The sequence below is a fragment of the Microcebus murinus genome, chromosome 10 (genome assembly GCF_040939455.1).
Source record: "Microcebus murinus isolate Inina chromosome 10, M.murinus_Inina_mat1.0, whole genome shotgun sequence".
Classification (NCBI taxonomy): Eukaryota; Metazoa; Chordata; class Mammalia; order Primates; family Cheirogaleidae; genus Microcebus; species Microcebus murinus.
Genome location: NC_134113.1, coordinates 5,222,885 through 5,247,165, shown reverse-complemented (window position 1 = coordinate 5,247,165; position 24,281 = coordinate 5,222,885). Strand labels below are relative to the sequence as shown.

Below are 24,281 nucleotides of genomic sequence, written 5' to 3'. Positions count from 1 at the left end.
GTCCCTCGTACACTGCTGCCCCGTCTGCAAATGCACGTTTTCCTGTTACTCAGGTCTGGGGGAGCCACGGTGAGGGGAGGCTGGCGCTGAGAGATGGTGTGTTGCCCCGCCACGCCCTGCCATGCCCTGCCACGCCCTGCCACGCCACGCAGGGAGGAGGGGGGAGCGTGGCAGGAGACTGTACCGTGGTTTTCTCGAGGAGGAGTGGGCGGGGCAGGGTGCGCAGCTCAGGACTGGCTGGTGGCCCTGGGCACAGCGGTCCCGAGTTGTCTGGAACCTGGCCCTGTCCAGCGGGATGTTGGCTCAGAGTCCAGGAGCCGGTCACAGAGGGGCTGGGGGCTGGGGTTGGTTTGCACGTGAAAGGCTCGCTCTCAGGGCTCACTCCCCAGCAGTCAGCTGGCCCTGGAGGGCAAGTCGCTCTGGGGCGAGCAAGGCCCCGTGATGTCAAAGCATCGGAAAATGGAAAGCGGGATTGATTCACCCCGCATCTCTGTCCAGCCGGAGCCGCCCGAGGCAGGGCTCACTGGGCGGGCCCTGCCCAGCAGCGGAGGCCCCCACTCACCGTCTGGTCGCAATGAGGTGGCAGCCCAGGCACGCTTTCTGTAAGTGCGCCTTGGGACCCAGCCAAGCTGGAAGGCAGTTGTGGAACATCCTGCACATTTCCGACCCCCGTTTCCAAGGGAAATCCCGCTGATCCCTCCCCGGTAGGCCGGGCCAGCAGGAGCTTGTGGAGGGGAAATGCGAGCGCAGGTTCGGCCGCTGTGCTCCCCGAGGTCCGGCTGGGGCGTCCGGTGGCTTCTCTCTCCCCGCTGGCAGCTCTGTGTGTTGCCGCTGCTGTCGTCTCCGCTGCTATCCAGGCAGACGCTCCCGGCTCACTCTCTGCAAGGGGAAACTGAGGACTCGCGTGGCCTGGGAATGAGCCTGCTTCCGTGCAGGTTTCCCCTCCCTGGCGCTGCGGGCCCCTGGGGCCGTCCTGCGCACTGGGGCTGTCGAGCACGTCCTGGCCTGTGCCCACCGGCTGCCAGCAGCATTTCCCCACCAGCGAGGACAGACACAGGCGTCCCCGGACACTGTCCCAGGGCGTGGCGGCTCCTGGCCGAGAGCCCTGCTGTGGACCAGCAGGAGCCCTAGAAACGGGGAGCTTGTTGTGGACGTGACAGGCTGTTGCTTCTCAGCACAGACCTGCTGAACGGTGTTTGGTGACACTAAGGCTCCACACAGTGTCTGTGTCCTCCTCTGTCACCCATCACGGGCGCCGACCAGGCCTCACCTCTGGGTCAGGCGCCCTGTTCTTCACTGGTGGCCCTGCTGACAGAGGCAGGGCCCCCGAGGGGCCCACAGTTCTGGGGACACCCGAGCAGGCACAGCGAGTGCTGTTCAGTTCTAGGGGTGCCACGGGGACTGGACGTGGCCCGGAGCCCGTGGGCAGGGAGAGGGAGTTCCGTGTAGGAACACGGGAGTGCTGGGTTCTCTGCTCCTCGGCCCGTCTCCCGCCCGTTTGTGCGTGTGTGTGGGGGTGTGGTTGCCCCCAGTGGCTCTGCCACCCCCACCTCCAGATGCTAACCCGTGGCTCCCTTTTGTCCCTCGCAGAGGAGAACGAGGAGCGCACGATGATCGACCCCACCTCCAAGGATGACCCCAAATTCAAGGAGCTGGTCAAGGTGAGATCCGTCTTGGTTGGAGTGTGCTGTTAGGGCGAGGCCTTGGCTTGGGGTTCGGGGCTCTCGTGGGCACAGTCACTGCCGCGTTAGGAGGGGGACACCTGCCATGTGCCCGGCCCGGCCTGGGGCCTTAGAAAGCCTCCCTTGAGCTCTGCAGGGCGGAGCTAGGCAGCCAGGAGTGCGCGCCGGAGGGGCCCGGCAGTGCCTTCAGGTGGGGGTGAAACTCCTTCTGGGGCCCCCGGGGTCTGGATTCGGAGGCAGTCTGAGGACGTGAGTGCGGCTCCTCCGGCCACTGCTGCCCAGGAGACCTCTGACCCGGCCTCGCCACAGCTGGGGCGACGGTGAGTTCCACCGTGGGGACGGGCAGGTCCCGGGCGCAGAGGGGCCGGCGGCGGCTGCCCTTCTCCCCAGCGAGGCTCCCGCTTGGCCGAGAGGCTTTGTCCGCGGTGTCTGTGCGGGTCCAGGCGCAGGCTGCGGTCTCGACTGGTCTGACCTACATACACCACAACAGGGGTTCCCAGGGAGCCCCCGACGAGAGTTTGTGGGCTCCGGCGCCGTCCCGCCCTGGTGCACCCCAGGCCAGCTCCCGGGCAGGCGGCCGCGGCAAATGCCTTCTGCAGCCCACAGCCGGCCCAGGTCACCCGGGGGGCTTTGGAAATGCTGCTTGTGACAAAGTGTGCCCAAAGCAGACGTTTTCTATTAAAAGTGCTTTTTGCGAAGTTTCTCTACCAAAAGCAGACGTTTTCTATTAAAAGTGCTTTTTTGCGAAGTTTCTCCACCTTCGCGGCTGCGCTGAACCCGGCGCCGTGCTGACCAGCTGCGTTTCTCCCGGGCTCATTCAGGATAAGTAGCTGTTTGCAAGCTGTATCCTTTTAAAAACCTAAATTGAAAATGTCAGTTTTAGGGCCCCCTCAAAGATGTTGGTTCTTAACGACGTAATTCACCTAGTTTATTTTATTAAGATTTCCCCCCCGAACACCCACTCTGTTATTTTAAACAGAACAATGTCGGCGAGGAAAGCATTCTTGTCCTTCAGCCACCGAAGCGTTATTCGCGGGGGATAAGTCGGCAAGGGACCGTGAGCACCTTCTGGGTTCTCCAGAGAAACAGAACAATGGCACGTGCACGGAAAGAGCTTCGCTAGGAGGCCTTGGCTCACGGAGCCCGGGAGGTCCCACCGGCTTCTCTCTGCAGACGGAAGCCCCTAACCCTAACGGTGCCGGCTCCCGTCTCAGCGGAGCCCGGCTGAGCGTGCGGGGCCGAGCGGGGCCCTGGGGCCGGAGGGCGGAATGAGTCACTGCCCTCCCGCACTCCCAGACGCTGCAGCCCCGCCACCCCGCCTTCGCTGCATCGCCGCTGAAGACCCCGGCCTCGGTTTCAGCCTTGGTGGGGCGGGGACTGGTCCACATTGCCCGCCACGGGCGACCACATCCGCACCCCCGGCGTCCGTGGCCAAACCAGGGGGACCCGTGGAGGCTCCGGCTGCTCCGTCTCTTCTGGATTCTAGACTCGGATGAAGGGTCAGGTGGCGGGGTGTGGGGTGGGTTGACCGTTCGGGGATGTTAACATCGCTCAGGGCACACTGGGACCAAGGACAGGAATAAATGCTCTGCCCGACCCCCCCGGGGCTCTGTACGGCTCTGAGGTCAGGTTATGCAGGACACGGGCCACGATGCTGAGTGTGGGCTGGGTTTTCTTCCAAGGCTGTGGCCAGCTTGGGCATGCGCCTGCCTCCCGCCCTTCCCTCGGTGCTGCCAGTCTGGGCCGCCCACTGCCCCCCGAAACAAAAGAGCGTCGGCACGAGCTGTGCCCTGGCTCCCTTTCTTAGGGAACCCGGCATGCTGGGCCGAATCACGGCCCCCAAGGATGACCACGCTGTAGTCCCGCAAAGCTGTGACAGTCATCTTACGTGGCAAAAGGGACTCTGCAGATGTAGCTGAGTCTAGGATGCTGCAATGGGGGATCACCCTGGAGTGTCGGGGTGGGCCCGGTGTGTGCCCTAGTGAGGGAGGTCTGGCTGCGATCTCGGTGGCAGTGTGACAGCGGAGGCCGGTGCCAGCTGTGGGCTCTGAGGATGGAGGAAGGGGCCACGCACCAAGGACCGAGGGCGGCCTCTGCTTCTAGAAGCTGGACAAGACAAGGAAACGGATTCTGTCCCAGAGCCCCCAGGAAGAACCAGCCCTGCCAACACCTCGATCCATCTTGGCCCAGTGGGACTGGCTTCGACCTCCAGGACTGCAGGAGGACCCTGTGGTGCTGTTGGAAGCGCCAGGTTTGTGGCACTTCGTTGGAGCAGCCACGGGAAACTCACACACCGCCCCGAGTGATCACCCTCCTCCAGAGTGTCGCTGCCTGCGGCGGCAGCGTCCTTGGCCATTTCCTGTCTGGCCCGTTGCCAGGCACTGAGATGTCTGTTCCTGCAGCCACCCCGCCAGCCCGGGACACGTGTTTCTGGAGACGGGCAATTTCCAGAGGGTTCCACCAGCTCTCAGACCGAAGGCCAGATCTCGCAGCAGGCAGGTGGCACGGCTTTCACGCCCGATCACGCGTTTTCTAAAGGAAGCAGGAACACGGGCCGGGAGAGCCACGTCAGTGTGTCTGTCCGTGGCCTGCCAGTCGCCGTAGTGGCGACGTGGAAGGGTGTGCGTGCGCTGTTAGTTCCAGTGCCTGCTGCCTTCTCAACCGAGAGCATGCGGGTGGCGGCGGGTGAGATGTTTGTGCCGAGCTTGCGTGCGCTCGGCTTGTGCGGGTGTGTCAGGTGCTGGGGGCCGCGTGTTTCCCCGAGTTAGGGTTTGTTCACGTCAGTGGGTGGTTGGCACCTCCTTCTCCAGTGTGGGAAGGAGCCGGGCCCTGCCCGCACCAGGCCGGGCAGCATGGGGGTGAGTGGGGAGGGGGTCACCCTGCCAGCTGCTGCCGGAGCCTCGGCCGGCACCACAGCCTGTCCTTGGCGCAGCCCCTGCGCTGGGGCTGACACGCTCTGCCCAGCGCCTTCCTGCATCGTTCCCGCCTCCCCTCCTCCCTCGCCATGCCCCAGCTGCCCCCCGACACGCTGAGCAGGCACCTGCCGGGGTGTGGGGAGAGGGGACCGTCCCCACGGTCCACCCGCCCTTCTGACGCCTGGGGCAGGTTCCCGGCCTCCAGAACGACCTCTCGGTTTGGTTGTTTGCCGAAGGGCCCCCCGGAACTCACCGAGAGCTGCCATACTCACAGTCCTGGTCCATTCTGGTGAAGGGGTACAGAGTAAAGTCAGCCAGAGGACAGGGTGCCTGGCGCGGAGTTGAGCAAGCACCACCACACACTTCCGTTGTCCTCTCGCCGGAAAGCGCTACCTCCCGGGCGACGTGGGACAACACGCGTGGAGCATTGCCGGCCCCGGTGTCAGTTTCTGTGGGCCCCGTCACGTTGGCGTGGCCAGTGCCCGCAGCTGCTCTGGCTCCAGCCCCTGTGGCCGCTGACACAGCGCGACCCCAAGTCCCCACCTGAGCCACACGGTCACTGTCTGCCGGCCCGAGGCCCCAGGTCAGCAAAGGTCCTTTATCAATCAGGCAGAACGTCGGCGGGCTCAGAACTCACCCGGGAGCCGAGGGCACAGCCCAGACCTCCCTCGGGCAAGGTTAGGTCCTTACCGCGTGCCTGGCCTTGGCACTCTCAAAGCCCCGCGCTTGGAGCCCGCCTCTCCTCTCCCTTCGGTCTCCTCGCCAGGTTTCCTCCTGGGGGACGAGTTCTCTGCGCCGCTTGCTCCCCACGCTCCCTCTTTCCCCGGTCACCGCTTCCTTCCCGGGCCTGCTGCTGCCCGGAGCTGTCATCTGTTCACCAGTTTGTTCTTGGTCTCTCCTGTCTCCTAGAAAGTCATCTCACACCCTGCGGGGCCACGACCGCTGCTCCCGGGGGAACCCCAGGGCCTGCAGGCCCCGCACGAGGGGGCGAGTGGTTCTTGCCGGGTAGTGAGAGATGGACGGGTTTGTGCCAGCAGCTCCAGCTGAGGTTCAGGTCACCACCACCAACAGGGCGGGCAGCGTAGGGACAGGCCACGGTGTTTCGCCCCAGCCCCGACCTGCGGGATTCGCACCTCTGGGGACGGGGCTCAGGGGTGGGGCAGGGGTTGGGGGACTTGAGAACTGGATGCTGATGCGGCGGTTCCGGGTGTGCACTCTGGGAAGAGACGGCCCGTCTGGGTGTTCAGACAAAACCCCTCCGTCTGCGTTACCTGCGTGGTTCTTGCTGCTTTTCCAGGTGCCCGTTGAGTGCTGTGGACAGTGATTATCTGAGCTTCTGTACGGATGGGACCCGCTCCCAGAGGTTTCTTGTAGGATTCGGTCCGGAAGCAGATGTACGGTGTGCAGGCCTGACCAGGTCAGGGGCAGCCAGGGTGTCTGGTCATGGCCGTTCCTTGTGGCCGCACCCCAGTTTTGAGGCTGGGGAGCTTTTCCATAGGAGCTTGGTTGTCTCCTCGATTTCTCTCTGTTCTCTGTCACCTGCGCTCTTTTCCTCCCATCTTGGTTGCTTGTCCTGGCTGCCCCTCTGCGCTGTCCCTCGCCCTATGCTTCCTCGGGACTGTCACTGCTGAAAGCACTGTGAGTGGCCCTAGGCTCCAGTCCTGGGCTCTGGCTGAGCCGGGCGTTGGAAATGAGGCCGGTCGTTTAGAAGCGGGCTCCGGGCACCCCTTGTGTGTGGTGTCTTGCTGGGGTGAAGGTGACTCTCAGGTCAGCTGGGTGGATTCAAATCCCCGCTCAGATCAAAGTGGGAGAATAATAGCGCCGACCTAGAGGTGTCATCGTGAGGGTAACACAAGATCACACACGTAGCCGGGCGCGGTGGCTCACGCCTGTGATCCTAGCACTCTGGGAGGCCGAGGCGGGCGGATTGCTCGAGGTCAGGAGTTCGAAAGCAGCCTGAGCAAGAGCGAGACCCCGTCTCTACTATAAATAGAAAGAAATTAATTGGCCAACTAATATATATAGAAAAAATTAGCCGGGCGTGGTGGTTCATGCCTGTAGTCCCAGCTACTCGGGAGGCTGAGGCAGGAGGATCGCTTAAGCCCAGGAGTTTGAGGTTGCTGTGAGCTAGGCTGACGCCACGGCACTCACTCTAGCCTAGGCAACAAAGTGAGACTCTGTCTCAAAAAAAAAAAAAAAAGATCACACACGTGGTCACACGGCAGTGCCACCGGGCGGGCGGGGGGCGGCGTGAGTTGAACGGGGTAGCCCCGGGAGGGAGACGGTGGGCAGCCCTGCAGTACCAGTTTGGAAACGGGCACACGTACCCTGTGGGTTTAGGAGCCCGAAAGATGTACCTGGAAGTCGGTTTCGCTGGTGCTTCTTCCCGCAGTTGTTCTCTCCAGCAGCGACTGGGATCACTTACCGCTGGACGGCGGGTGCTGCCCGGGCAGCCGGAGGCTGACAGATGAGGTGCTTTATGTTGTTAATGGTTCCCGAAAGGGGGTGGCAGTGCCTGCGCCTTCCAGAATGGACGGCCGGGAGAGGCCTGCGCACTTGTGGTCCGTGGAGGACCGCATGTGGTCTTGGTCCCTGGTTCCTGGCACAGGTTCCTGGTGCACAGCGCCTGGCGCCCTCGGGGTCTCCCGGGCGGAGGAGCATCTTCTGCTTGTCATCACGAGCCCTTTCGACGGCACCCGAGAGTTTATGCAGTGAGACGTCCCGGGCGGGGCTGGTCCCGGCAGAACAACCGCGGGATAGAAGGTCGGAACCCTCAGCCCAGCCGCCAGCATCTGGGGAGGGCAGCGGGACTGGAGATCGAATTCCCTCATCGGTGGCCACGTGCCTGCCTCACGAAGCTTCCATGAAATCCCTTAAACGAGGGGCCCGGAGAGCTGGCAAACACATGGGGGTGCGGAGCTCTGCATTTCTTCCCGTGAAGCTGTTCCTGAGCCGTGTCCTTATCAACAATAAACCGGTAACCCTGAACGTTAGCAACACGCTCGCCCGCGTTCCAGCAGACTGCCGGACCTGCGGCGGGAGGCCGGATTGTCGTCGCCCGGGCAGGGGCGCGGCAGCCTGGGGACCCCACGCGGGGTGGGCGCCTGAATCGAGGGCCGGTTTTGTGGGGCCGAGCTCCTAACCCAGGGTCTGACCCTGGGTGGTTGGTGTCGGAGTGGGGCTGAGTCGCCGGACTTGAGTTGGTATCTGACAGTCAGAGAATTGCTGTCGGAATAGCGCGTTTGGTATCAGGAGAAAACAATGCCACACTCCTAAGCGCGTTGTTTGGTCCAGGGCAGGCCGATGGCAGCGCGTGGAGGTCCCCGTTTCCCCAAGAACAGGTGCCACGTCCCATTTCCCAGACTCCTCCTGGTCTTTAAGGTCTGTTTTGTTACCCTCTGGAGGGGAAGAGGGGCAGCTGCAGGACAGTGATCCCCTGGGTGGGAGTCGGTGCCCTGGAGCTGGGCAGGGTGCCCCGCGAGGCCCTCCGGCCCCCACCCACCCGAATTCCCCCACCCCCACCCCCGTTGCAACAAGGCCGCGCCCAGCTGTGGCTCTTTTTGCAAACGATTAAAACATAACTGTCATGGCTCTGGGGGAGACAGACTGCAGATCCTGATTATAATTCAGAAGGAACTAAGGAAAAGTGATTTTTCATTCTGGTTAAAGCAAGCTCGTGAGCCGTATGTGATGGAGTGGTGTGCCCAGACCACAATTAATAATGTCCTAGATATTTGCCTGTGGGATTTCGAGCTTGCAGATGAGTGTGTCCCTAAAAATAATGCCGGTGCTATCTTTAAAAAGCCCTTTGTGAAGCAGAGGGCTGAGATGGATGGCCTGCGAGGTACAGTGGCAGGGTGATTGGTGGCAGCCAGGGACAAGTTGCACCTCCTGGGGGCAGTGGTGACGCTGGGTGGTGAATGGCTTTTGCTCCCTAGGGCTGATCGCTGCGGCTCATTGCGTGGAATGAGATTTTAATCCCTTTGTGTGTGTTATTTCTGTGTCTGGGCTTGGACCAGGTTAGAGGCCCAGATGTGATTTGTTTTGTGGTTTCTTTGTAGCAGAAACAGCGTCTCGTGTGTGTTTTCTAACAGGACCGAGCTCTGGGCAAGACAGCCTCTGGAACCAAATGTTTGCAAGCCCAGGAGACCTTTCTAGGAAGTCTCTGGGTGGTTTTGCAGTTTGTTTGAGTCTCTTTTGAGGGTCTGTTCCTGTTCCAGCCGCTGGGGATGTGGCAGTGAGCAACACACAGGCCCCGCGTGGAGCTGACAGTCCAGCCGGGAAGACAGACATGACAAGGGACAGGTGAATATGTGGTCAGGTGGTATGAGCGCCTCAAAGATGATGAGTCAGGAAGCAGAGACCTCAGCCCCATCCCTCCACCCCTGTGGTCAGGGTGGCATGGCCAGGGAGCTGGCATTTGAGCAGAGACCTGGGAGAGCACCCGGGGTGTGCACCTGCCTGGCGTGTCCAGGAGCAGCAAGGAGGGTGGCGTGGCTGCAGCCTCGTGGGCAGACGGCAGGGCGGTCAGAGATGCAACTGGAGAGGTGGCAGGCGTGTGCGATGGTGCCCTCCAAGGCTCCCCATTTGACACCCAGTGCTCTGGGGACCAGCTTTCTGGTGGCCACAGCACGAGGAGGTGGCTCTGCTCCTGCGTCCTCCCGTGGGCACCCTTCACGCGTGTGCCCTCCCCAGCACTGCACCGTGACAACGCCAGCGTCCCGCCTGGGGCAGACGCTGGGTCCGAGTTCTTTAGGCTGGCACCCGGCACACGGTGGGTACTGATGAGTGGACCCAGTGAGAGAGGGGCTTTTGACGCGCAGAGAACCCCAGGGACCCTCACGCCGGCGTCTGTGTGGGGCTCGGTCGTGGATGAGGACGGCAGCCGGCTTGCCTCACCGAATCCGCCCTCTGCCCTGCGGGGCCCCGACCAGCACCTGCACCCCAGAGATTAATTCTTTTGATACCAGGTGTGTTGAGATGTGATTCACACACCACACGATTCAGTGCACAGCTGAACGGCTGTTAGTGCGTGCGCAGTGGCGTGCAGCCATCACCACAATCCATTGAAGAACGTTCTCCTCACCCACAGGAAGTCCTGTGCCTGGTGGAAGTCGGTCCCTGTTCTTCCCTCTCCCCAGCCCCGGCCGCCACTGGTCTGCCTTCTGTCTCCATGGATGCGCCCGTTTGAGGTGTGCCACACAAGTGGAACCACACACTCTGTGGCCTTTGTGACCGGCATCTTTCACTTAGCATATGTCTTCAAGGGTCACCCGGTGTTTTAGTGCTTATCATGCGAAACATCCTTTTAATAATAGCATCCTTTTTTATGGCCGGATAATGTTCCCTTATACAGACAGACCACATCTTGTTTATGCACTTGTCCATGGATGGATATTTGTGCTGTTTCTACTTTTTTGGCCATTATGATGAGCACTGCTGTTGTGAACATTTGTGTGCAATGCTTTTGTGTGGACATGTTTGTCTGATTCTCTTTGGTATATAGCTGGGAGTGGAACTGCTGGGTCACGTGGTTACCCTATGTTTGAGCTTCGAGGGACTGCCAGGCTGTCTTCCTCAGTGGCTGCACCGTTTTTTGTTCCCACCAGCAATGTAGGGGATCCCAGTTTCTTCACATGCTTGGCAGTCCTTGGTGTTGTACATACTCTTGATTCTAGTCACCCTAGTGGGTGTGAAGTGGTCTCTCTTTGTGGCTTTGAGCTGTATTTTCCTAATGATTAGAGAGGTGGAACATCTTTCAAGTATATCTGAAAGATTTGTGTGTCTTCTTTGGAGAAATGTCTATTCAGATCATTTGGCATTTTTAGTTGGGCTGTTTTTGTGTTTTTTATTATCGAGTTGTAAGATGCTTTGTATATTCTAGAAACAAGTTCCTTAACAGGTGTATAATTTGCAGGCCTAAATGTAAGAACTAAACTTTAAAACTCTCTGCAAACACGGAGGTAGGTCTTTGTGACCTTGGATTAGGTAATGGTTTCTTAGCTATGACACCCAAAGTGCAAACAACAAAAGAAAAAACACATAAATTGCACTTAATTAAAATTAAAGACAACTGTGCCTCAGAAGATACCATCAAGGCAGTGAAAAGACCGTGCACAGAATGGAAGAGAAAACCTCTGCAAATCAATTCCCGTCTTCCACCTCGCTGTGCCACCGGGTCCCGGGTTGCCACTGTTCCCTGTTTCTGTGCCTCCTGCACCCTCCACCAGCTCAGGGTCCAGCCTCCCGCTCTGCGCGTGCCCAGGAACGTGCTTCCGCTTCCTTTCCAGAAAACGGGCAGTTAGAGACCCCCACGGAACACCGGAGCAGAGGCTCGTCCGGAAGTTTCTGGGTTAGGGATGGCACTGGAAGCCGTGGGAGGGTGTGAGGCGGCCTCAGAGGAGAGCGGAGCCGGGGGCGGCGGTGTCCAGGGCTCAGGCTGAGGCGTGCCGTGCGAAGGTCGGGGGAGGTCAGGAGCACCCCCCAGAGGAGACGGCGGGGGGTTAGGGGGGAGGGCGGGAAGCTGCATCGCGGTGGCCTGTGGGCCATGTGGGAAGAGGGACTGGGAGGAAGGGGACCTGGGGGGAGAGGGCCTGGGGGGAGGGAGCCGCACGCTGGGTGCTGAGGGGGAGTCGGGTGCGGCCGGACTCCAGGGCAGCTCTGTCCCCAGAGAGCCAGAGCTGGGGCACGGTGGCCCCGCTGCCCTCCCGCCCCTTCGTAGATGGCGTGGGCAGACCCACGACACCACAGGTTGTGACCTCCGTCCTCCCCACACCTCCCCCTTATTTGTTTTCGCTTCTGTGCTTTGTGGGATTGCGTGTCAGACTTAACATGTTTGAGCTAGTGGGGAAATAGAATACAGTGGCAGAAAGGCGCCGCGTGGCCGGCCTTGCGGGCGGCAGCTGTTTCAGAGAGCGGCGAGTCTATTCTGGACTGGCGCCCTTTCGCTCCTGTCTGAGACGGCTGTGGACTGCCATTTCTGCACAGTCGCTGGGACCATTCGATGGCTTTGTTAGTGTCGCTAGCGCGGGAAGATCGGGGGCTCCGTGTCGTTGGTCAGGTGTGCGCCGGCCTCCGATTCATCGTGGGGTCGGCGTGTCGGCGCGGGACGGGCCCATGGGTGGGAAGCCATGGGTTCTCGGGTGGGAAGCCCGACAGCCCCGGGGTGGCAGCAGCCGGAGAGGCGGGCGGGGAGATTGCTGGGACACGTCTCCAGGGCCAGGCGGGCCGGGAGACCGCAGACCTGTTCACGCGAGGACTCGCACCTGGGTGTTCTCGGCAGCACCGTTCGCGACAGCGAGAACATGGGGGACCCAAACGTTCGTCGATGGGTGGATGGAAGAACCAAATGTGGCATCCCCGCACGGTGGGACACGATCCGGCCGTGAGAAGGAAGGCGGCACCGACACGCGTCGCAGCACGCGTGGACCTTGACAGCGTGTGCGAGTCAAAGGAGCCAGACACAAAGGTCGCGGGTTGTGTGATTCCATTTATAGGAAATGTCCCGAGAAAGTAAATCCACAGGGACGGAAAGTAGATGAGCGGCCGGAAGGAGTGGTGGGAAGGAAGGGACGTGCCTGCTCGTGGGCACAGGGTTTCTTTGCGGGTGAAGAAATGTCCCAAAATGAGTTATGGCGATGGTCGCACAACTTGGTGAATATGGGAAAAGCCACCGGATAGCACGCTTTGCAAGGGCGGACTTCGTGGTGTGTGAATTCTGTCCCTGTGAGGGACGGCAGGTGTTCTGGGCTCCTTGGTGGTGCCCGTGTGGGGCCCCTTCTCTATGAGTTAAGGGTCGCGGTGATCCGGGACTTGCAGGACTGGTGGGGGATGCGTGGCCTGGTGTTGCTGTCTCAGGGCCCTGGGGGCAGTACCGTCAACATTTACACGTTCGACCCCCTTCCCCACAGCAAGGTGACAGGTAAGCCCCTTCACTGGCGGGTCTCCCCTTGCCTGGGTTCCCAGCTGGGAAGAGGCTCAGTTTCACCAAAGCGACCGCCTCTGCCAGGGCTCCCCTGGGAGTTCCCCGGGACGTCCCGGCAGCCGGGCTGGGTGGAGAGGCTCAGTGCACCTGCGCCCCTCCCCTGCCGCCCCGTCCACAGACCGAGAGAAGCTCGTCTCCCCCTCCCGCCCCTGCCCCTGGCTCTCCAGGCCACTGTCCGGCGGCCTCTGCAGCCCTGGTCTGTGCTCCCTGCCCACGCGTGCTCTGGCCCTTGCCTTGTCCAGGTGGCACTGGCGGGGCGAGGCGGTCACGCCCTCCTCTCCTGCAGGTTCTCCTGGACTGGGTCAACGACGTGCTGGTGGAGGAGAGGATCATTGTGAAGCAGCTGGAGGAGGACCTGTACGACGGCCAGGTGCTGCAGAAGCTCCTGGGTGAGTCTGTCCCGCCCCACCCCCTGCAGAGCGCCCTCGCGGGACCCCAGGATTCTGCAGTCAGATGCTCTACCACTGAGCTGTACCCCGGGACCCCAGGATTCTGTACGCGGCAGCCTCGGCCACGCAGCTGGGAGCAGACTTGGAGCTGCAGCGCACACCTCCCCGGTGTGTCCCCCAGACCCTAGGCTGTGGCTTCATCGTGTGTTGAAGATGTTCACAGGGGACCCACCCTGGGGCTGCAGCAGCTTTCAGAGCTTCCAGCAGCTCCTGTCTTGCGGGTGCTTGTGCCCTGGGGGAGAACGGAGATGGGGCAAGAGCAGGGAGCGTTTCTGCAGGCCAGCAGCTCTCCTGCCTGCTGCACCCCTGCCCCGCCCCGCCCCGCCCCAGCCTGGTGGCTTCTCTGGCTGTGAGCACTTGTCTCAGGATGGGAGGTGCTGGGAGGGGGGCAGGTCCCCAGCAGATGTTTTGTGAGCTGGTGAGTGAGAAAGCCCTTGGAGTAGGGTGGGGGTAGGGACAGAGGAGCTCGGTGTCACATGTGAGGTGGAGATGCCTGTCCTCGTGGAGTCGCCGCTGGGTGCGTGGGCCTGGAGCCCAGGCTTCCCTGCAAATGTGGAGCCCGCAGCCCTGAGATGGTGTTGGCTCCGCGGGACTGGATGCCTTCACCTGGAGAGTGTGCTCCAGATTTGTTATCTGGCTGAATGCCAAATGGCCGAGAATTAAAATTTACGTTTGGCCTAAGGTGAAAATCCTGTCTTAGGATGGGCTCCCATGGTACCAGAATAAATCTGAAATGTCAATCAAGATCGTTTCATAATTATCGCAATCTTATAAAAAAAGTGAGTGGTCAGACTTTTGATGTTTTCCGTTGCAGTGTCAGTACAGTCCTTCTCAGCACCGTCAGATGCTAGTTGATCTGGAGGTCTTCAAACCAGACACATGATGATAGACACTCACTTTCAGCCAAGAAGGCTAGAGGAGCGTGTCCATCTTTAGCTGGTGCTGGCTGAAAGGGCACTACCCGTGGTGAGGCTTATCCTGGGTTGTTGGTTCTTCTTCCTCTCTAAGAGTGATTACAGTAGAGACTCACCTCCTCTCCACACTTGTACTTGAGGACACTTGTACTAGCTGTTGGTGACCGTGTTCCTCTGTTGAAGCAGTCCCTCAAATTGGTGCGTTAGCTGAAGCAGATACTTCCTAATATTTTCAGAAGCAAACTTGAGTGTTGCGTTCACTTACATTTTTTTATTTCTGATTCTTTCGCATGTACCTGCTGCTTCTCCCACCCAATCACTTGAGGCAATGTGTCCCTGAGCCTTATATATAGCAGCGCGACTGTGGGCCTGGCCCTGGGGATCACAGGACTGGCTCTACATTTGCATCTGCACCTTAGCCATGGTTGCCTGTCAACAATGCCAGCACTGTCCTTGGAGTGGAGTGACAAGGGGCGCTGTTAGGGCAAGTTTCCATCCCTCTGAAGACACATCCTTTTGGTTCCCTCTTCAGTTAGCCCCAGCAAATGCAGCCCTTGCCCTGAAGTTGCTGTGCTTGTTAGTGAGTCCTGCTACATCAGTTTTGTCACCTGTAAAGTACAACATGAGGCTTACTTTGGCTCACACAGCATTTTTATCATGGAGTAGCTGCTGTTCTGTCTCATTTGAATATCTCACATAAGTGCTTGAGAAAGCAGCTCTAAAATCTCTTGTATGTCAAGTGGTTTGACATGACATTTTGAAAAACAGAAAGATGGAAGAGAATGTGCAGATACTAACAACATCAAAATGTCTTGTCTGCCTGTGTGAATGATGTTGTTAAACTGAGGAAAGGTAAGAGTAATCTATGTGATCACACGGTCCTGGGGCCCAGAGATGCCAAGAATGACACTGACGTAGGCATTCAGCTCTTCGGCTTTCCAAAGGCATCTGTGCTTCGCCAACAGAGAGGAGGCCTGAGCAGTGGGCCCTGGGCTGTCAACCGTCAGTGGTGGGGACCAGGAAGTACCAGCGAAGGAGTCTGGCCGCATCAGCCATGAGGGAGGGGACCAGAGGGGCGACGCATTTGGGAGGGACAGAGGAGAAGGTGTTTCAAGGAGGTGGGAGTGAGTGGGATGAAGGCAGAGAACAGACCTCTGGGTTTGGCCACGTGGAGGTTGCCCAGGGTCCGCCGCCAGCAGAACCCCAGGTGAGACCCTCTTCTTGGGAGGAGATTCTGGAAGCAGCTTCCAGGTCCTCTGCCGCAAGCCGGGTTTCTATGGGTGTAGCTCTTCTGTGTTTGCAGCGTCACTCTCTAGGTAGACTGTGTATGGCTAGAGTGAGGGTGCCCGTGCTGGGGGCTGCGGGACCTCCCGGGGTGGCTGTTGCTGTGCCGCAACTCATGGACATGCCCTGTCCTCGCCCTTCCTCATACGTGTTCACAGCCCCGTGTTTGGCCATCACCCACGGTCACCTGCCACACGTGGGAATCTGCCCCCCACTTCTCTGTCTCTTTCTGCGCTGGGAAGATAGAGGTTTCTTGGCCACAACAAAGCCCCGAGCAGCTCCTGCGACCCCGTCAGTGAGCTCAGTGATTCTGCTGATGTGGGCAACCGAGTCCCTTATTCTGGTCACACAGGAGAGTCACCAAAGCCCCAGCCCGAGGCACACCCGGGTACGGCCATTCTCCTTCGTCTCTGTTATGGGCTGAATTATGTCCCCCCAAAATGCCCATGTTGAAGTCCTAATCTCTGTGCCTTGGAACGTGACCATGTTGTTGAACCCCAAATTGAGGCTCCCGTACCCAGTGTGCGGCTAAAGCCAAACACGGTGACATCGGTGCCTGGAGACGGAGAAGGGTTTATTCCATCTGGCCAGAGTGAGAAGGCAGGAGAGCGGAGTCTCTCAGATCTGCCTTAACAAAGAGGTGAAGTAGGGAGCTTTTGGGGGGCTCAGGAAGGAGGTTAGGGGGGGCTTCAGGAAGCCAAAGGGGAAATTCTGTATTGTTTTTAATCTCAGATAGCGCCTTGAGGAACCAGGCCTCTGGGCATCAGCAGCCAGTTGCAGCTTTCCTAAGGGCTTTCGTTCCTTCTGCAGAACACACTCACAGATTGTCCTGTGACCCTGGGGTTACCTCCTTCTGTTTGACAAAGAAACAGCCTCAGCAGTTAATAACTGCTGGGAGAGCAAGCTGCCGGGCAGGAAGCGAGTGGTTCACATGCACAAGCTAACCGGGGCCTGGTGATGTTACATTATTTGTCATTAAGAAAATTCTGGGGCACTAAAGTCTCAAGGGGCCTAGCAACAGCTGTATTTGGGGACAGGGCCTCTAAAGAGGTCGTTAAGTTGAAATGAGGTTATATGGGGGGGAGCCCTAATCCGATAGGACTGGGGTCCTCGTAAGAAGAGGAGATTAGGACGCATACACACAGGGACAACCACGTGAGGACGGGGGGAGAAGACGGCATCTACCAGCCCAGGAGAGAGGTCTCAGGAGGAACTGGCCTTGCCGGCACCTTGATCTTGGACTCCTGGTCTCCGGGACTGTGCGAACATGGGTTTCTCTTATCGCTCAGCCTGCGCTGCTTTGTTCCGGCAACCCCAGCACCCCGAACGGTTTCCTTCCCTTCTCCGTGGGCTCCTCCTCCTCTGCCCCACGTGACGTGGCCGCGTTCAGTCTGCAGGGCTGGCTGGTGGCGGGGCCAGTAGGGGCGTGCCGGGTCCCCCATCTCTCCTGGGGCCACCTGGACCCTACGACGACCCTGTCTCCCCCCTTCCTTCTCCAAGGGCGCCTGCTCCGCCCCGTCCTCGGTTGCTGCGCACCCGCGGGGCCGCTCGCTGTGCGCAGCCAGCTGTGCGTCACCCCGCTGGGCGCTGTGGGGTGCAGATGGCGGGGAGCAGGACGGGTACATGGGGACCGTTTGCATTCCCTCGCAGGCCGTGTCCTGTCGGGTCGCTTTGTGCTTCCTCTCGCACTCTGCACGTCTCAGTCTGACGTCATTGAGTGCGTCTGTGCCGTGCCCAGCGACAGGTCGGTGCCTGGCACATAGTAGGTGCTTAGCAACTGTTTTGTGAGGGAGCAAAGTGAATGAATGAATGAATGAATGAATGAATGATTGAAGGCATCTGCAAGCCCGGGAGGCACTGGTGTATAATTGTGTTATCCCGCCGGGGCCACCAAGGCTGGTTTCCTTGTCACCGAGGGAGGGGAGGCTGTGGGGGAGGCGGTGTCCAAGCTCCGGCTGGAACGCCGCACACGGGGCCGTGAGTGGGGGCCCGTGCCCAGTGGAACCCCCGTTGGTGACCGGCCCGGCTGTGACTGCTGTAACCGTCTCCCCCCGAGACGTGCTGGAGGCTCCGTGCTGAGCGCCTTGCAGCCGCCTCCCGGCGAGTCCTCTCCCGGCCGTGAGCCGTGTGTGACGCGGCCTCTGTCTTGCAGAGACCGGTCGGTCAGGAGTCTTAGAATAAAAGCGTGGGAGGGAGCCCTGGGGGTCCTTCTGCTTGTGTGTAGGCGTGGGGTCGCGGGCTGGGGGCTGGCGCTGCCGGCACCGCCCTTGGCAAAGCACCAGCGGGAGCACAGGCCGCCGGGCCTCAGTCCCGGTAATTGAATCTCGAGCAGAGGTGACAGCTCCCGCTGGGCTCCTCGAGATTGCTTCCTGCTCTCGGGAGGTAATGAAACAGTCGTGAGTTCCGTGACCGTCTAATCAGACTTCTCACAGTGGTGTCAGAGTGCTGGAGAGGCGAGGCCGGGAGGCTCAGGTGCGTGGGGAGGCGGAAGGCAACTTCCCAGGTGGTTTCTTGTTGTCTTTGTCAAGGTCTTCCCCCTTCTGGGACCCGTGGGGACAGGTCCCACCTCCCGGCCCGCACTCCCTCTCCCCCCAGGTAGCTCCCTGGCTCCAGCCGCATCTCCAATTATTTTTCCCATTTTACGTGCATAGCGTGTTCCTGAGTGTGACACCTGTTCTATCCTTCGTTCCTCTCCCCTTTTCATTCTGGGGCAATTTTCTAAGCATTATTTCTAAGCTAATTCTGGGGCGATTTCTAAGCATTCCTGCATTGTGAACATCCCGCAAGTTCAGAGCTCCCCTGCTCAGCCTCGGGAAAAGCCCCCGCCCGTTGTCGTGTGCAGCTCTGCTCCACCTCGGGGACCCCATTCCAGCCAGGTCCCTCCGGCGCGTTCTGACCCTCTGCCTCTTGCTCTCGCCCTCCTCGTTGCAGAGAAACTGGCAGGCTGCAAGCTGGACGTGGCCGAGGTGACGCAGTCCGAGATAGGGCAGAAACAGAAGCTGCAGACGGTTCTGGAAGCCGTGCAGGACCTGCTGCGGCCCCACGGCTGGGCGCTGCGGTGGAGCGTGGACGGTGAGTGCCACGGCGCTGGGGCGGGGGCAGCGTCTGGAGGGAGCCCGTCCTCCCGACAGTCGTCACCGACAGGCGTCATCCAGTGTCTCCTTGCATTTTAAAAACCGATCCACCCTCCTGCTCCGTGCGAGGCAGCGTCGCCGGGAAAGGCAGGAGAGGAGAAAGGTCAGGGAGCTGGTGGAGGAGGGACTAGCCACACTGTGAAGCTGTCCCTCTTGTGCACAGAGAGGGTGGGCTAGGGACCTCCAGAGGCAGAAGCAGCACCCCGAGTTTCTGGCTGGGACTCAGCCCCAAATACCAATGGCAGCAACACCCGGTGAGCTGTTTTCTGATGACCTCCCGGAATGAGTCACAGGGCTGGCTGGCATTAGGAGTATGTGACGTCGCAATATTTCCAGCCAAGACATGAACCCGAAAGGTGAAAAACTAAACCAGGAGGAGCTGGAACGTTCTCCTCTGTCCTGGCTGCCCCCGTCCCACTCCTTAACCTTGAATTGGGGCCGTCAGGTTGTGGCTTCAGAGCCCTCCCTGCCCGGCCAGCAGCCTCTGTGGTCTGGGGGGCTTTGGGGACAAGACCGGGGAGCTGCAGGTACAGAAACCTGTCCCTGGTGTCTTGGTGTCGAGACCTCGGACAGACCCAGCGTGCTTTCTGGGTTGCCGGGGTTGTCGGTGTGAAACCAGGCGCTTTGTAAACTGTAAAGCCCTACACAGCAGTGGGGACCGTGACCAAGCCTTGGGCCCCATGCCGAGGACGGGACGGGAGGGACGCGGGCAGGGCGGGAGCTGGCGCCTGACATCCGCAGAGCAGCGCTCGCCCTTGACAGCCTCCCGTGTCCTCACGGCCGCTGCACAGGGGCCGGGCTGTCTCAGTGCCAGAGATAATCACACGCATCAGAGTGATGGCTAAGTGGCCGTGACCTGTTTTTCTCGATCTTTTCCCTTCTGTTGTGCTAATTTTACTATCCTGCGTATTTTTCCTTCTTCTCACCATCCAGTCCGCTGCTTTTAAAAACAGTATGCTTTTAATAGTAGGCACACAAGTCACCATAGGCCAACGGGAAGAAAAAAATAGAAACTAGAAACGAATCCACGCAGGATGCTCGTCAACTCTGAATTTTTCCACGGCCCCTTCTGTCCTTGTTGCCACCCTGAGGTCTGGTTTGGTCAGGGCGTCTTCGTCGGGGTTTGGAGGTGGGCTGCGGGCGCAGGCTGCCGTGTGACCTGGTCTGACGGGTGTCCCTCTTCCCTCCCCGCCCACAGCGATTCACGGCAAGAACCTGGTGGCCATCCTGCACCTGCTGGTCTCCCTGGCCATGCACTTCCGCGCCCCGATCCGCCTCCCCGAGCACGTCTCCGTGCAAGTGGTGGTCGTGCGGGTGAGTAGAGCCCAGGGGTCGGCCTGCCCGGGCTCTGCCGGGAGGCGCCGTGACTTCCCTCCTGCGGTTTTCCTGCCCTTGCTCCCCGCCTCGCCCCATGCCCTGCCCCGCCCCAGGGGCTACCGTTTATTCCCCCCTTGACAAAGTGTGGTCTCACCCCGGTTTGCAGGTCAGTGGTTGCGGCAGGAACAATGCAGGCGTTGATTTGATCTGAGGAGAGGCAGAACCAGGGCCGGGAGGGTGTTGAGGTTTAACTTTCCACGTTTTTGAAAAGAGCATTCATTTCTCGCTGAAGCCGACTGGTGGGACCTGGGTCCCTTTGAACGTGCCTGTTACTCGTTGGGCGAGGCGAGGCCTGGGGTGGGAACAAATGTGCAGGTGGCTTCTGCGTTAGCGCCGTCGAGCCCCGTCCTCTCTCCTCCCAGGTCCGTTTCTCTTGATTCACTTGCAGAAATGGAGCAGGACCCAGGGTCCTCCTAGTGGACGCCGGCGTGGGTTACCTTTCTCTAGCGGTTTCCCTTCCTGTGAGTGGACAGGCGCTGCCTGGGGTTCGTCGGGTCAGTAAGCTGCCCCGGCACCTGCCCTGCGCCCGGCCGCCACTCGGGCTCCCGGGGACGCTAGACGAGGAAAACATGCTCGGGGCCTGAGCAGCAGCTGCCAGGGAGTTGAGGCCACGCTGGGGACCCGGGCGTCTCAAGTGTTCATGCTGCTGGAGACATTGGCCGCACTCCCCCCCGGCTCTGGGCTTCAATCTTGCCAGTCCTGTGGTCTCCGTGGTCTGCGGGCCTGGCTGGGCCTGTGTTTTCCCAGGCGGTTCTGTCCCCTCCACTGCGCCTGGGGCTCAGGCTGGACCGGACGGGAATGCCGCGTTCCGGCAACAGGCGAGGCCGCCCGCGTCTCCTGCGTTTCCTTCCCGAGGAGGACGTCTGTGGTTGGCGGTGGGGACTGGAGACCCGGAGGCCACGCCTGCGGCCCCTTGTCTTGGACGCCTGCTTGCGGGCATGGCCTGGCAAGGCTCCCGGAGGACGCCCGGGAATGCGGTTCCCAACCCTGCCTGCGTCAGACCGGGCCCCGGGAGGGCTCCGCGGGCTCCGCGTCCAGGGTGTTTCCTTTCAGGCCTGCGCTCGAGTCCAAGACAGTCTGCTGGGCTCGCGGGAGGCTTCGGCGACCCGGGCAAGCGCGCGCTGGTGCCTCGGCCTTAACCGGGGCTGGAGGAGGGATCCCTGGATGGTGCCCTGAGTGGAACGAAACGGGGAGAGGAGGTCCCGGCCACCGCTGGACGGCACTCCTCAGACCTAGGGCTGCCCCTGTCTTCCCCTGCAGTCCCCTGAGCGGTCCCCCCACCACTGGGCTTACTCGGTGACTGGTTGTGCAGCCCAGGATGGGGCGATGGGAGGACTGTGGCATTTCGTGGGAGGAAGGAGTGGAGGGAAAGGGCCTCGTTTACCACCCAGCATGTGGCCTTGGGCAGATCACTTGATTTCACTGAGCTGCGATGATTTGCCCCCTCAAATTGAGATTATATCAAGGCAGGAGGATCACTTGAGGTCAGGAGTTCACAACCAGCCTGAGCAAGAGTGAGACCCTGTCTCTTCTGAAAATAGAAAAATTAGCCAGGCGTGGTGTCGCATGCCTGTAGTCCCAGCAATTGTGGGGCTGGGGCAGGAGGATCGCTTGGCCCCAGGTGTTGGAGGTTGCATGCAGTGAGCTACGATGACGCCACTGTATTCTAGCCCGGGAGACAGAGCAAGACCCTGTTTGAAAAAAAACACACACACAAAAACCCTTAAAGGACCAGACACGTATTCCCTCGTAATCATGGGGGGCAGAGGTCTGAAATCTCGTGTCTGCGGGGCTGTGCTCCCTCTGAAGTCTCCGGGGGTGGGTCCTTCCCTGCCTCTTCCAGCTGCTGGGTGGCCGCCAGTCCTTGTGCTCTTGGCTTGTGGCTGCATCTCTCCGACCTCCGACTCCCTCGTCACGTGGCCCCTTGTTTCTGGTTCTGTTCTCTCTTCTGATGAGGACGTGGGTCACACTGGATTTAGGGCTCACCGTGACCCAGGTGGCCTCCTCTTAACTAGCACGTGCCAAGTCTGTCTCCAGGTGACACCCCATCCTGAGGTTCTGGGTGGCCGTGGGTGCTGGGGACCCTGTGCAGTTCCGGGCACGTCATTCTGTCATCAGCTGCTTCCCTGTCGTGATTCACGCTCCTGCAGATCGCACGCCTGACCTCCCCGAGCTGCGTGACGCAGAGGGTCCCTTCCGGGAATCCTGAGCTGGGGCGTCTGTCCTGAGACCCCCACAGACGCCAGCTCTCAGGGCGATGTGGAGGACAGCAGGTGGCAGGGAGCTTGCAGCCACTGAAGGCCCCCGTGGTCACCTGCAGTGCACCTGCCGGGTGTGGTGTGGCTGTCGGTCTCCTGTGCTCTTCTGTGAGGTGGTCCCCTGGCCCCAGCGCCGTCCACGAGCAGCTCCGGCTACCTGTCAGTATGTCTGTCCTTCCTCCTCATCTCCCTGCCTGCCTGATTTTTTGTATTTGTTGGTTTATTTTGGGGTTTTCAGAAGCGCGAAGGCCTGCTGCATTCCAGCCACATCTCGGAGGAGCTGACCACGACCACGGAGTAAGTGGACCCCGCGCCCGGCCCCTCCGGGCCCCGCTGCTGCTTCAGCCAGGGACGTGGGCACATGGGGGGGTTTCCCTACTCGTGTCCCCTGATCGTGGGCTGAGATTTTCCTTCAGACCCCCACCCTGGCTTTCCTTCCTCCACACGCTTTCTTCGAGGTTTTCAGTGTTAGAACCGAGTTATCTTCCTTATTTTCTGTGTTCTTTATTTTATAAGGTGAGCTTTAAGCATGTTGCAGGAATTGGGGTGGGGGAGAGTGAGAGAGAGAGTTTAAGGGGTTACAGAGACTGTCATCCACGGCGAGGGGGGCTGTGTCTAAACTAGCAGACGTTGTGAGCCACCTCTTGTCTCCCAGAGAAAGCCAGAGGGCAAGTGGTAAGAAGTCTAAAAACCTTCAAAAGTGTTGAAAACAGCAAATCAAGTAGTATATGTCGTGTGTGGATTTTAGGAGCCCTTACGACACCCTGTTAAGGATCTTTAAAATTCCCTGCATTTGTGCCTCGACGAAACCTGTTTCTGATGAAAGAGAACATTTAGAAACTGTCTCAGCTAACCCCACCCTCCAGCTCAGTTCACAGAGTGATTAATTACTGCGTCACGAATTCAAAAATTGGAGCTGACGCAGGAAACCACTCACGGCGCTCGAGCCGTTGAAACTGCCGAGGCGCTGGTGTGCGTCTGATGCAGGTGCACGGGCGCGCCGAGGCCTCCCCGTCGGCCCCGAGGCCTCCCCGTCGGCCCCGAGCCCTCGAGGGAACGGGAAGAGCTGGGGGAGGGGAGGATGAGGGACCTGGCTCTGTGCACACCGTGGGCCTTGGCAGCTGCTCGGCCGTTCAGCAGTAGAAGGGCAGCTTGGTGGGAACCGAGACTGGGCTGGTGTCTTAGTTGTCTGTTGTGCAACAAGTCACCCCCAAAACGACAGCCATTGCATTTCCCGCTGCAATTCTGCGGGTCAGCAGTTTGGGCAGGGCTCAGCCGGGAGGTTCTTGGGCTATTCTCACCTGGGGCCACCGGTGTGACTGCTGACATCTGCAGGCCCGAGCGGGGCAGGGGAGGCTGAGACGGCATTAGGTGCTGGCCTCACTCACGTGTCCTCCCTCCTCCTGGAGATGGGTGTCTTCCTGGGGTGCCCTCGGGGTTCTGAGAGCTGTGCGGCTGCAGTCCTGGCTTGGATGCCCACGCCCACGTCCTCACTTCTGTGGGTCAGAGCAAGTCCAGGTTGTCGTGGGTCGGGGTGGGAGAAGACTCCACCTCCTGACGCAGGGGTGGCCCCCGCCCCACACTGCAGCAGGCCAGGCCTACTGCCACAGGAAGACGCCATGGCCGTCTTTGCATTCTCCCACAGGAGAGTGTGCTGGAGGGAGGGGAGCAAGGAGCCCGGAGCTCTGCAGACGTCCTGGTCCGGAGACAGTCAGGGAACAGGAGGGGCCTCAGCAGTTCCGCAGCAGGACCCGTGTGCCAGGCACCGTGGGGGCAGCGAGAGACGCTGAGAGGGTTGTCGGACGCAGGTCCTCTCCCCCAGAGCTGCCTGTCACGCTGGCGAGAAAGGACGTATCCACAGAGACGTAAAACCCGGCATGGGGGCTCGTGGACGTGCCACGGGGCCCTCAGGGACTCTTGAGGAGGAGGGAGCTCCCCGAAGTCAGGGCTGGGGGATTGCAGTGGGAGCCGTCTCAGCTGGGCGCCGGACAGCGCTGAGCCGCGATTGACAGAGTTGCGATTTCCCGGCTCCGAGTCAGCGACACTCTGCCGGCTGGGGTCAGGGTGAGGCTGGCGGTGACCTCCGGGCTGATACCCCAGGTCAGTCCTGTTGGCTCATCCCACCATCCTGGTCTCCCGAGTCCAGGTTTGCTACCTCCTGTCCCTTTCCCTCCCGTGGCCACAGAGGCCCTGCCGGAGCCTCTGAATCCCCGCATGTCTGCTAAGAACCACTTGGCAGCCTGAGGATCCACATTCAGTCCCTTAAGGTGTTATCGCCACCTCT

The 24,281-nt window shown here is 60.2% G+C and overlaps 1 protein-coding gene across 2 annotated transcripts in view; it reads left to right on the top strand.

Annotated features, from left to right (window-relative positions):
• PARVB (parvin beta) overlaps positions 1 to 24,281 on the top strand; it is a 90,455-nt gene that overhangs the window by 44,754 nt on the left and 21,420 nt on the right. For both annotated transcript variants that reach the window (XM_012757645.3, XM_020287818.2), the window contains exons 3-7: positions 1,591 to 1,661; positions 12,868 to 12,970; positions 18,160 to 18,300; positions 19,561 to 19,676; positions 22,236 to 22,294. In XM_012757645.3, the coding sequence (XP_012613099.3) occupies positions 1,591 to 1,661; positions 12,868 to 12,970; positions 18,160 to 18,300; positions 19,561 to 19,676; positions 22,236 to 22,294 (490 nt within the window). The remainder of the gene's footprint in view (positions 1 to 1,590; positions 1,662 to 12,867; positions 12,971 to 18,159; positions 18,301 to 19,560; positions 19,677 to 22,235; positions 22,295 to 24,281) is intronic.